This window comes from Diadema antillarum, unplaced genomic scaffold (assembly GCF_040938485.1).
Source record: "Diadema antillarum isolate AM-2024a unplaced genomic scaffold, OU_Dant_1.0 scf00000001, whole genome shotgun sequence".
Lineage (NCBI taxonomy): Eukaryota > Metazoa > Echinodermata > Echinoidea > Diadematoida > Diadematidae > Diadema > Diadema antillarum.
In genome coordinates, this window is record NW_027270890.1 from 4,197,183 (window position 1) to 4,211,600 (window position 14,418).

The 14,418-nt window shown below is 37.9% G+C and overlaps 1 protein-coding gene across 1 annotated transcript in view; it reads right to left on the reverse strand.

The window, feature by feature from the left end:
- LOC139723174 (amyloid-beta precursor-like protein) overlaps positions 1–7,478 on the reverse strand; it is a 105,991-nt gene extending 98,513 nt beyond the window's left edge. Inside the window, exon 1 of the mRNA XM_071634468.1 lies at positions 7,315–7,478. Coding sequence (XP_071490569.1) covers positions 7,315–7,407 — 93 coding nt within the window. The 5' untranslated portion in view covers positions 7,408–7,478. The remainder of the gene's footprint in view (positions 1–7,314) is intronic.
- Between the last annotated feature and the right edge of the window lie 6,940 nt (positions 7,479–14,418).

Genomic DNA, 14,418 nt, shown 5'->3' on the forward strand with positions numbered 1-14,418 from the left:
TTTCAAGATTAAAGTTCAAACCACTTTACAAAGTGCAACAGCCTCCCAGTAAAATGCCACTGTCATTTGCATAATTGGCCTGCAGAAATAAAAGCAAAGGGAAGCTGAAGACAAGACTATCGGAGGTCACATGATGAGGGAAATTTTATCACATATTTCCATCAAAGGTGTTTACATGTTTTGTGGTCACATCAGTGAGATATTTAATCCTGATAAATATAGTGGCCTAGAGGTGGCCACAATCTCCTTACAAAAACCCTGCATGTCTTTATCCAGAAACCATCAATCACAACCAATCCACTGCAATTCCTCCTTTTTCACAAAGTAAAATGAGATGAAACCAGATACTAACTGGTACATATTACACTGCATTGTACACCCACAACACTTTGTTCAAACTAGTCTACAAAGAAGACTTCATGATACTTCATTCCTCTTCATCTGTCCGCCTTTTGATCACAATCTGTGTCTGTACCAGAGAGGTGACCACCTCCCTGGTCTGTACTAAGGTAAAGAGTGAGGCTTGCAAGTCAGCGTGCTATTCAAAAACAAGAACAATCTGTCTCTTTTCACCCTAATTCATTACACATGGTCTCACATCCATACTTGATAAATACATAAAGGAATGAGTATAGTAACTGATGAGATTCCTACGACAATCATGCTGTATTTTACAAGTGTGATGATAGTACAATTTAATACTTCTAGCACCCTTTGGAGAAGAGGCGTATAAAGCTATGTCAATATATGGCCTGAGGTACAGTATTGCATGCCAACACATACACATCATTCCCACATATTAGTTGACACAGTCAAAACAGCTTCATTATCTTTTTACAGTACACAGCTGTCGTCCATGCTGTTACGACCAATATCAAAAGGTCTGCAGACCATCTAGACTAGGAGGTAGGGCCGCTCTTCAAAGATGTCAGTAAATTGTGAATTTCACAGCTGAACTTGAGCTCCACGGCTCAGAGTACGCTGAGGTCGTGTGACAATGGAGAGCTATGGACAATACATCCAGCGCCCTGGGCTCAGCTAACTATCTCTCTCTCACCATACACCTGTCAGTATATTGAGCTGATAACAATGAGGGACCCAAAACACACAACATGTTTTTCCCCCATTCCATATCTGGCTTTGTACAGAGTTCTCTCTCTGCCAAGATGCTGATAGTAAAGAAATACCTGTAATAGTGAAGGGAATGTTTACCTCCCGGGATGCAGAGCTAGGTCAGAGTTAGGAGAAGAAAGATTTCGTTCAGCTTTTAAAGGTACTGTTTACCTTTGGAAACAGTGATTTCAAAAATATTTGAGTTATCACATATCATCACGCATATGTGTAGGTCAGTTGTATCACAAAACATCCTCTAAAAATATAAAAATTTTGCAATGAAGCCAAAAACATAAGGAGATATCACTATTGTTCTCACTAAGCCATAACTGTAGACAGTTTAGTCAAGAAACAATCTTATTTTACCAACTGTCTACATTTTGTATTTAACAATTTTAGAATTATTTTGAAGCACTGAAGCTACACTTAGCTGCAAATGGTAAATGATGCCTTTAAAGGGAAGGAGCCCTAGAATTTGACATCAAACCTATCAACAGGACTTTAACTTGAAATAATCATTATTTAGACCAATCCGGATGCAATCCGCTGCATGTTTCAATCTACCTACACATCTCACATCCCTCATTCTACTACAGAAACAAAGTTACTTGAGCACCATCTATCAAGCTATTTAAAACTGCCCTTGCAACCTCCTTTGGCGAGACTGCTCGATATTTTGCAGTGCAGTAAATGGAGGTTGATTGATATGATAAAGGAAGGGTCCTCGTTGAATATCACTTATATAAGAAGTGGGTGAATTTCACATACTCTATCCACAATGCTTGAAATAATGATTTTTAAAAGAGATCTGGGACAGAAACAAAAAAGTTTTGTATTAACAAAAACCTATGACATCTCATTATCTTTGTAATTCAAAGATTCAGCCTAATCCAATACTTGAAATCTACTAGTTATCATTGCAATCTATGTCTTTTTAATCCTATTTCACATGCTTCTGTTCATTTCAAAATGTATTCTTAATTCCTAACAGAAATCTCTTAGATGTTTCCAGAGGTGATTATGTGTGACGCTGCGCCCTAGGCAGGACGATGGTCCAAAGCCTACAGAACTCTCAAACTCTCCCTCCCTCTCTCTCCTCCAAGGGAACTTAACTAATTCCTGGCGTCTCAGACTCACAATACAAAACTCAGCTATGTGCCCACCAAATCTCCCATGTTATACTTCAATCATGTACATGTAACAATTCATGATTCTAGCAGAATGTGGATTTAAAAAGTCAAAAATGTTACAAATATTTATCTAATGACACGAGGTCCCCTGCTATGCTAGACTGCACAGCCATGCTCTAACACACACAAGTCCCATTCTCCTAGGCAGTGGGTTGTTTACTGCACAAAAACGAGGAAAACACCATTTACTCCCACAAGACTGCCTGGCTAGACAAAAAAGGCTGTTTACCAGTTTAGCATTCATTAAAGTAACAAATATCTTTTCATGGGCAGGAAGGCGTGGGTCACATGATGTGGTGGCATTCTACACGACCCCATATCGGCATACAGCGGGGGCAGTATGCGTGTCGGGTCATGTGATCAATATTTCCTGATAATAATAATGATGATGATGATGAAACAGCATTTATGTAGCGCCATTTATCTGTAGAAACATTCAAAGGTGCCAAGATCCTAAAATATGTCACGCATCATTCACAAAGTTGCTGGAAAAGATAAAAGTCTTCACAGTTCAGATTTGAAGGTATTGAGGTTGTTACAATTCCAAAGCGGGACTGGTGGAGAGTTCCACAGACATGGTACAACATAAGAGAAGGCTCTATCCCCATACATTTTTAGGTGGATATTGGGCACATGGAGAGTCAGTCCAAGACTCACACCAAAACTCATGTCAAGACTGACAGTCAACATTAAAAAAAGAAAAAGACTAATGCCTCATGAATATCACCCTGTAGCAACATGGGTCAGTGTCTAGCCCTGCTAGCTGTCACCAGTACTGGCTCTTACGAGTGCTACCAAAAATAGACACATGTTATGCAAATACTTTATTCTCGTGTAATGAAAAGTGTGGAGTGCTTAAAAGTTGTCTATACTTTGAAATAGCACAAAGAAGAATGGGGTAAGTCACACATTGGTCCACTGTACCCTACAATAAGACCACAGCAAACATACACAGCTGCTGTTTTGAATACAAGACACCCTCCTCACCTTGCTGTAAATCTGTCCTGTTTACTTTTCTTGTTTCTTAGGCCAGATTGGCAGGAGTGGGACTATGACTGGTCTTTACACAATACTTCCCACGCTGTGATCAACAAGACAACACAAGCTTGTTGTTTGCTCTCCAAGCTAATTGACAAATAGGACAGTGCCTTCCTCAACACACACACATGCACACCTTTGACGTTTGTATTTGAAGCCTCTTGGGCAATCTCTACACATTGAACTGGTTAGTGTGCTGTCTCAATACACGCTGACTTTCTCACGACACCTTCCTGAAAGTTACTCCAAATTGAGTATCTTTGAATTCTAAAATCTATGACACAGCTAGTTTTATGTGATGTCACTAAGACTGGATAATATATCTGTCTTCTGACTCTAGTCTATAAACTTAAAGGTCCTGTTTACCTTTGGCAGCAGTAATTCAAAAAATGTTAACGATATCACATTTGATACATGTTCATATGTGTAGGTCTGTTGTATCACAAAACATCCTATCAATACCATAGAAGTTAAAGCCTAAAATATAAGGATATCACTATTTTTCTCAATAAACTACAACTGTTGTGTAGACAGTTTAGTCTGAAAACATTTTTATTATAATTACTGTTCACAACACATCGATTATACTGATTCAAATTTTACACTGGTTGTTGCTATCCCTAACTCGCATATTTTAGAACTATTTTGAGGCACTAATGCTGAGTTTTCGTTTCATCTGCAATATTATGTTAAATTATGCCTTTAGTCATAATTTCCCTCATTGTAACACAGAGCTTGACATTGTTCTAAAACAGACACTTGACAGCTATAGTACGATGACAGAGAGCTGAGTGGTGAGACTCCCAGCCAAATATGGCTCATACTGACGGCTGTAATCACTGAAGTACAGAAATAGAAACCAACAGGGTAATGTCTTCATCGAGTAGACAACTAGTAATGGGGCGCTAAATCTTACAGGAAGTTGTCGATTTAGGAGCTCACAGAATTAGGCATACAGTAGTCCTCTGAGAGGACATGTCTCATCCTACTAGATCAACAAATTTATCTCATCCACCACTCGTCTATTGCTTTCCCATTACTACTACTAGCAAACATGTTCTCATATATCTTCTTTGCTTTTATAAATAACATAAATTCTGCACAGAACAGCAGAAAGTACTACATTGTACCTAAGAATGACAACTTTGTAAAAATATTGCATTATGAGGGATAAAAAAGGCATAAAAATTTGGAAGAAAATATCATAGTACTTATTTTCACCTTTCCTGCAATGAACATGTGTACAAAATAATTGAGGAAAAATTTTTTTTATGAAAACCTGCAGTATTTTTGGGAAGAAACAGAACAAAAACAAAACTGAGCCTGCATAAAAGTAACAGTTGGTATCTCCAACAGGACTTTGGAGTCATCATAGAATGTGACAGCTACTATAAATGCACAGGTGCAGCCCCATGGCAGGTTGGTGGGTTTTATTTTAGATCCGCTCTGTGTCAATCTTCAGTCAAGTGCAAAGTCTCCTCACAGGAAGTGGTCATAAGAAGCTTATCTCAGCTCCTTCATTCAGAAAAATAATAGCATCACCTTGATTGTCAAGTATAAAATACAAAAAGCTTTGTAGGTTTTGGGGGCTTCAGGGTTTTTTCCTGGTATCTCAGTCTAGTGACAGCTATGACAAGAACTCCATATGGCCACGGAGGTACAAAGGTACACAGGGGACATGTATAAGTACATCATCACGGTAATACAACATACCTTACAATGCTGTCACAAGAATGAGGGCATTTCATTGAAAACAAGTTACCAACTGAGTGTTTAGCACAGTCCCTTGTAAAGCAAGCATCAAACAAACACACAGTATGTCCTGGTTCTATCACCAACAGAGAGTACCAGGTATAAGCAAAAGGCCTCAATAGGTACGGTGCACCTTTACTGAGAAAGTAACATACAAAATTCATTTAGTAAATCAATTGTATTTCAAAGTCAGATAAAGAGTTCGTCCCAACAACATCTATCATTAAGTATCAATCAAATAAACAGTTAACTTAAACATCTGCTAGGCTGAGTAATGGGTTCATACTAGAATTTACCCAGGTTCTACTTTTGTTATGTACTCGCTTTCAGTCAAAGCTATACATTGATACTGTTCAGTTGACAATTTATGCATTCAAAACACTCACAAGTTGCGAATATATTTTGCTTGAAATGGTTTCTTTCTTCTCACTGTTTGATCGTGTTGATAGATTTTATTTCATTAGCTCTTTTTTCTCTCGCTATACTATTTTCCCTTGGCTTAATGACTTCACAAGACACCTGTCACTGAAAATTAGATAAATTGTCAATCACCATCATAACTGAATATCTTCATCAATAAGTTTCTCAAAATCATACAAGAAGCTATCCATAAATGCATGATTGTACTAATAGATGCAAAGATACAGCTCCTTCTCATTCCACTGGGTTTAAATGGATGATGTCCGACACAGGAACTGTTTTTGTTCCTTATCGATCAGCAGCCTTTAACTACAGCACATGTTTACTGTTGGTAAAATGCTCTCTTAACAATTAAAATCAATCAAGATTAAATGCGGTCTATACCACACCACCCTCTGGTATTGATCCTGGGAACAATTGTTGAGTATTTAGTGGAATTGAACCATCTCTGTCAAGCGTCTTGGAGTCTCGGGTTGGATTTAAAATTGGGACTCCCGAGGATCTGTGAGACCAACATGAGACCAGTGCGGTTGCAAGGTCAGTCGAACTATCAGACTTCATGTCGGCAAAACAGAAATTCTCCTCCCGCAGCCATTGTGATGTGAAAAGACGCATGTACCCACGGGAGAACTACTATGGTTTCCGCCTAATCACTGCATGATCTCTACTAAAGTACTAATGATCCTTGAAGGAACCATTTCTGTAGATGTGATCCCAACCTCTGTTCAACTTCAAAACCATTTGCCAATCAATTTGACTATACGGCGGATGCTTTTGTTAATAGAAAGAAGTTTCAAGGTGGATCTTTACAAAAATGATGAATTATTTGCTTTGCATTTAAGCCAGAGGCAAATGCCCTACCACCTGGTTCCTGGAGAGACTCTCAATAGCAATTCAAAGAAAAATTATTAGAATTAGAATACTTCTTTGCGTCAAGAATATGTATTTGTCCACAGATGAATAAGATGCTGAATTTCATTTCATTGTTGTTCAGAACGTCATGTACTCTTGTATAGATTCTAGCTGTCATTATTGGAATTGCATCTTATAAAAATGTACATATAAACCATAGAGTCTTTTTACGAGTGTATATCTTTTCTGAGTTGACATATCGATCTGTTTAATATTCCAGAACATAATTCCGGTGGGAGGGGGGGGGGGGGGGGACATAAGGAACTCTTTCCAATATTCCATTTCTTTTTTAATAAACTAGGTTTTATTTTAAAAATATATATATATTATATATATACCGTAGTTATGGGTAAACTCGGCCGACTTTACCCGCTAGGCCGAGTTTACCCATAACTACGGTATATCACTGCACTGCTCCCTAAAGTCTATCCTGTGCTGTGCTGTTTATGAGATGTTTCCCTTTTTTTGTGTGAACGTTCGTTGAATTGTTTTGTCAGGCAACCAGCTGTTCCTCCACAAAGCTTGCGGTATATTTCTTCTTACATCCCTCTCCCATCACCATAGAAAGAGACAAAGGGATGCGGCCATCATGCCATCATATTGGAAGCATTCGAATTCATATCGTATCTAATTAAATCACCGACATTCATAGAGGACTGCCCACCGCACATTGGACCAAGCTCAAGGGGCAAGCTGCGCAGCGTTCACCTCCAGCGAAGCACACACGCAGACAGAGACGCACACACACGAACACACCTCTCGCCCCAACCATCATCCATGGAGTAATACCATCCTCCTATTCAACCCGCTCCTGCGCAATCTCCTCAGCATCTCGTTGTGAAATGAAAATGTGATGGATAAAATTCACAAAATATCACATTTTACTTACCTCTACATAGTTGGCTGTTGAAACTGAGAATATTGTAACAAGTAACACGGCGTAAACTGCTGTTTTGGACGCCATTTCGGTGAAAATTTCCATCAAAATATCCAACGCCCAGTCACAGCTCCTTCGCTTGCAGTATCTTCGCCTCGGTAATGTTACTCCAGAAATGTACACGCACTCAACTGCACTTACTACACACAGCGTACTGTGGAGTGCTGTCGCTCCCTAAAGATATACACACACTACTTACAAAGGGAACACACTGCACTTATCAACGATAAAACAGCGGCCGCTTATGCGTGTGTATGTTTGTGTGTGTCTCCCGGCGTGCGCGACTTGAGTGCTTTTCACAAAGGGGAAAAAATATTGCCGTGTCCAGCCAATCATGACGTCATATTGATAATTACTAAACTATCTTGTGACTGGCCAGTTCATCATTTCGCATGAAATGCGGACCACTCAGCGGCTTCCTTATGTGTTTTCTAGTAATTAATTACGAGCTTCTCCCCTTACTCAAATGTATTACATTGCAACAAAATGTAGCAACTTTGGCATTTGGAGAATGTATCGTACGCGGAACGCGCATTTTAAAAGGTCTTCGTTTTGTTTACATCCTCAAGAAGAGACGCCTTTAGCGTGTTGTCAAACCAAAACGTTCATTATTTTGTCGACTGATGGCCGTGTATATTGCAGCTTGTTACCGACGACGACCAAAATATTTGACTTACGAAGTGTATAAACTACATTTTCATGATCCATCTGCGTAGCTAAACAGGAAATATATATTATCATCAAAGCCACAAATATTTGACAAACTAGCACATTCTGGGAATTTTGTAAAAGGCATTTGAACGAATTGTTTACTATTCGAGATCTTAAAATATGCAGTAATCAAGAGAGGCTCATATCAACATTCAAAATGTATCCATGCCACAATGGTGTTACATGCGTGATTTGTTTTTCAATCTCAAATTGTGTGCCATGCCTTGTCGAAAATTATTAAATAACTAAGATATTCAGTGAATAGCAATCGCTGAAAGGTTAGAATATTGATATTAGGTCACGTTCTCGGAGAGAGCAACCACATGGTAAGTTTTAACTTGAGTAGATGTAACTTCTTGATTTTATTGACACAACTAATCGCGTGTCTTAAAATGTTAACCAAATAACCTAAATAACAGAGACTAAGAAAAACAAAAACAATAAAAAGCACAAGGCAATGGGGTCATCCAGTACTGAGACTGGCACCCACCACAGGGGCGGACCCAGGAATTCCGTATGTAGGGGGCAGTGGCGGCTCGGAGGGGGGTGGCGCACCGGTTGTTAAAACAAAAGAAATAACAATGATAATAATAATAGAGAGACTCTTATAAAAAGAATTCCTGGATCCGTCCGTGAGGGGGGTGCCAAACATGGTTTCATTCGCCCCTTTCATTTTTTTTTCTTTTAATTTCTTTTGTTTTAACAAAATATAAAGGGGTGGGCGCGCCCGGGGAACCCCCCACTGGATCCGCCACTGTACCAGTCATACGGCCCACGCCATCGACATTAAACAAAAATGTCCATGAGTCATACAGCCCATCAGCTCTACACTAAGGCAAAGAAGGCCCGTGAGTCCGACATTAGGCAAACAATTAAGGCCAGCAATTCCGACACCAGGTAAAAAAGGCCCACGAGACCGACACTGCGTACATGAAGCCCGTCATGTAATGTCAGTCTCGTGTGCCCTTTTGTCTAGTGTCGAGCTGGTGGACGTAACAGCTCAATTCACAGTCTTTGAATTGAGCTCATATAAAGCGAGAGAGAGAGAGATATACCTGAATATTCCAGCAGCAAATACGTTTTTATGATGGTTTTTATTTTTTATAACAGACGCCATACAGGCAGGTCAAATGAACATTCGTGACCAAGTTAAACTTCATCATTCTCACAAAAATGGTAATATTGATTGTGATATCATGTTAATGGTATTTATTGATTACGTGTTCACATGTTAAAAACACGTGCGCCAAGAGCTGTAGGATAAAGGATGCATGGTTGCTTGCCCGAGAATTAACCTCCACGGAAAAGATGAGTTGATTTGAAATTTCTTACACGGACAGAAACAACTGCTCAAGATGGGCACGATTTAGAGGTAAACATAATTTTTAGATAATAAACATGAAATCTGTCTTTGTCATCTGACTGTGGCGTCTTCTGCCGTGTAGTCTGTGTGATTTTCTGCGATAAAATGGCCGATATTTCCTTTTCAAAAATATGTATCACTTCCTAAGGAACAGCCATGCAATATCCCTTTTTAAATCCCCTGAGAGAGTCGTCATTTACCTTTTCAGATCTTGGCTCTTGCCGAATTGATTTTGGATAAGTAGCAGGGCTGGCGCAACCGGGGACAGGGGGCCCGCTTTTTTTTTTTTCATAATACATACGGTCTTACCAACCACTTGGGCCCCATTGTTGTTTGTTTTTTGTTATTTTGTTTTTTTTTTGCTTGTAATCCTATTAATTCCGGAAGTGTTACCAGAACCTTATCCAAAATATCTTTCCCCCTCCATCATTAAATTGAATCGACGTCCCTGTTCTCATAAACAGGGCCCCTTACTTTTAAAAACGTAGCGCCGAGTAGACCTATACATATAGAGATCCCAAACATCTCCCGTGGAGTTTTAACTGGAGATTAGGAGATCATGATGATTTCCACGATGTAATTGATGATCGATATCAGTGGTGATGGTGATGGTGGTGATGATGAAGATGAAGATGATGATGATGATGATGATAATGATAATAATGATAATGACAATAATGATAGTAATAATATATAATAATAATAATGATGATAGTTATGATAACAATAATAATAATAATAATCACCATCATCATCATAATCACACTTAATCATAATAATAATAATAACAATAATAATAATAATAATAATAATAATAATAAGAAGAAGAAGAAGAAGAAGAAGAAGAAGAAGAAGAAAAAGAAGAAGGATAACAATGCTTACCTTAAGGATGATAACTGCTACCAACAGCATTATCATTCACTCATGTTATTATCATTTCAGTCATTACCATCATTATTATGATAGTCACAAATAAGTCAGCGAGTCTCATTCAGGCGAAACTGCTTTCCGGTTTGCTCAAAAGAAAAAAGAAAAAAAAAAGAGGGAAACAGAAAAAGAAGTGATCAACCTTATTGATACGATCTATAAGAATGGAGTGAGCTTCTTTTACCGCAAGAGAACAAGCAGTGAAGACGACAAATACATGACTAACATATAATTTGAGTTTATCATGCAAATGATTTCTACGAAACCAAAACAATGTAACCTGCTTGATGGCCCACAACTCGTACACTATCGGTAACGAGCACTTCTCGGAGCGGTGCCGTGCAAAGACGTGGCGGAGCAATATTGAAGGGCAGCGCCATCATCGGCAAGAACCTGTAAGTCTTTTGTTGTTCGTTCTAATTGCCTTTCTTCCGTTTTCGGCCTAACACAGGCCGACCTGAGAAGAATGTGATGTGTATTCGTACCTATTATTTAAAAACAAAATAGACAAATCTGTTCACCATTTGCCCATAAATGGTGCCGACTGAAAAAGAAAAAATGCACAATCCATCCCTTTCAATCAAAAACTCAGCAGTCTCCAAAGAATGTCATTCAATATTGATTGTGAATATAAACAATAAGATCAATAATTAGTTGAATAAAAAAACTGGAAACAAACATACTGTGCACTGTTCACTTCCCAGTTTTTTTTTTTTATTCAACTTATTATTAATCTTGTACTTTGACTGGATGAATGAGAAGAATTTACATCAGTCTATAAACAATTATATTTTGCTTACTACTTAACCCATTAGTAACTGAACTGCCCAAAACTGCCCGTCTGCCCTTATTTCCAGTTTTATGCTTAACTGTTTTCATTGTCTTTATATAGAGCATATACAACTTGTAATTTGAAAGAGGTTAAAGGTAAACAAAAGTACATGTATGTCAAAATTATTTCTGTGACACAGAAGTCTTTTGGTAAAGTCTTAATAGGCTTTAAAATAAACATAACTTATAATAGACAAAAATAAACATGCATGCAGTGATCTATTTTGCATAATTTAGAAAGTTGTCGAAATGAGAATAATATTGCTGTACCTTCCTGGGAACAATAGGCCATTACATGTGGAATCTTCAGTTGCTAAAGGGTTAAAGAGACAGTTTAGTATTGGTGGAGATGAGAATTTGGCTTTTAACTTTTTTCGAGACACCAGGAAACCACTTATGAAATATATGAAATTTCATCAAATAAACACTGAATTCCTCTTAAAATTACATGCTCTTTCGTATTTCATAAAAAAAGTTTCTTATTATCTCACCAAAAAATGTTAGAAATCTGAAGTTAGGTCTCAATCGAAACGGTACAATCTCTTTAAACTCTCCCTCTCCATTTCTGTCCCTTCTCTCTTTACCAACTTATCTCTCACACACACATTAAATTTGTCTTTTACTCTCTTGTCTCAAACCAATCCATTGTCTATCACTAACATCCAACCCAAGACAGATCAACTCATCCAAAAAACCAAACAAACAAACAAACAAACAAACAAACAAACAAACAAAAAGCAACACATATTTCTCTTGGACAGACAATTTTGATAATTTTAATAGTAAATTTCTTTTAATACTTAGCATTATAAAGGAGGCTTTAGTTCACGCAAACGGTGTATTATATGCTGTCATAATTGTATACTACAGGAAATTGTAAAAGGAAGTGTGGTGGAATTTGCAAATAATTTTTCTTTACCTACAACCTTATAATGCTATTGGTACAATGACATCAAGAATTTTGTCAAACATTGCGTTATCAAACTTATTACTGCAACATCCTCTTCAGTGCACTCAATATAATTACCTTGTTACATCTGGTATAAAACTGGTATACATTTTAGCACAAAGAAACAGCCATTAGCCTGTTAATTTTATATGTGCATATAAATTGCAAATGTACAGTAACAGATGCAAAGCTTGAAATTTTTAGCAAAAATTGCTTTTCCATTTTACCTCAAATGTTAAAGACTATCTTAAGTCTCTGGTTTTGAAAATGCTCACTCAATTACCTCTGTCACATATTCAAAACATCAAACCTGTAATGCTATAACATGTTTTTTTAGTTTTCTTGTTACTCTACAACCATCAAATTCTAAAAGACATTACTCATGTACTTCAGCAAATGCTTAATATTATCTTTGAAAATTTTATAATCCTACAATATAACCACTAATATCTTACAAATACAAGTCACCCAGCACTTTCTGAACTGTCAGAGACATAGTATACATGTATGTTCATAGCATTAAAAGCCTGTTAGATCATGGAGCTCCGTGGTTAGATGTACAACCTAAACATACACAAGTCTTGTAATCCTTGGTTCAAATTCAAGCAAGGTTTGTGATGAATCTGAATCAAATCTCATTTGATTTAAAGGCAAATTTTCTCTCCTAACAATTATCAAGATTGCATTGATACAGAAGTCAGAACATTGGGGGTCTTTCTCCCTTAGAAAGCAAGTCTACTGTGAACCATTTTTAACCACTGAACACACTAATAAGCAAAGAAAACAGCAGTACAATGTTTAAAACCCCAGACCAAGGTGTTAAAGACCATGTCATTATGCCATTGAACTGTTATTCCTGGTAAATATAAAAGTATGATCAAATTAAATGCAAGAAGGCATAACTCCATACACTAAAAGCAGAATGATGAACAAAATTTATACATGTGGATTGAGTAAATGCAGCAATATTAGTAGGAAACATCAGCAGAGTTTGACAAATATCAAACAATCCATTAAAAAGCTATGATTTTTTACAGTTTTGATGTCTCCATCACTGGATGAGAGGACTACAACTAGTTTCTGATGTCACGACTGGCCAATATGTTGTATTATATACCTCATTTCTAGAATCCTCTCATCTGATTGGTTAAAAGGGGAGTCATGAAAATAACTGTGCCCTATTTTTGAGTTACTGTGACCGGGGCCCGGGCACAGTTAGTAAATAGGTTTTAGAGACAGTCGCGACCCCGCACACGTAGATCGCTCATAATACGCACCAATGATACGACCGCCGCGCATTCAATCAGCGTGCTGTAAAAGAGACTAGCGGACTGGTTTGGAGACAATCGCAACCCCGTAGTACACGTAACGTACACTGTACACATCACTGTACACACCAATGATACGACCGCAGCGCTGTCTATCAGCATTGATTACGAGTGCTGTAAAAGAGACTAGAATCTATATTTTCGGTATCTATATTTCGGAATCTATATTTTCGGTATATAAAACAAATAATAACTGCTTGACATTCGGGTCACAATTAAAATTATGGGCCCTCGGTGATGTGAAAACCGTAACCATGCCCTCAGCTTCGCTTCGGGCATAGTTACGGTTTTCACATCACCTTGGGCTCATAATTTTAACTGTGCCCTCATAAGCAGTCATTATTTGTATACTATTATTCCCCCTTTAAATTGTGTGTAGTCTAATGTGGTTCTTAGTTGATGTTTGAAATTCACTGCTGTACACTCACAATACACTTCAGCTGGTGATCAGTCATCACAATGGACAAAGTTTCTCCCAAGGCTGCTGCCTGATATCAACAATCATTTGTTATATTATTGTAGAGTCACTTCACTGGAGAAGCCCAATGGTGTCTCCATGTCATCCATTCAATGTCTGAGACTTCTCATCAGTTTCCTACTAATCTTGCTTCAGTGAATAGGGGTCAATTCATGGCACTGATCATGACACTGGTGTAGAGATTAGTACTTGGTGGCTCCTGATAATACCTCATAATCCATGCATTGTGTCCATGTGAATAGGGCTCCAAGAATACAGCCCCTATGTCTCCCAGGGCATGGCTTTGAGCATGGACTTGATGGTTTTATATACTGCCTTCACACAGCCTGGTCCAGGGGGTAAAGACTGCTTTGATTATGATCTCAGAACACGTCATTTACAGTTCTATGAACCATAGAATCATGTGATGAAATCACAGAAGAAAAACCTGTTCACAAACACATCATTCACCTCTATCATAATCAGTGTA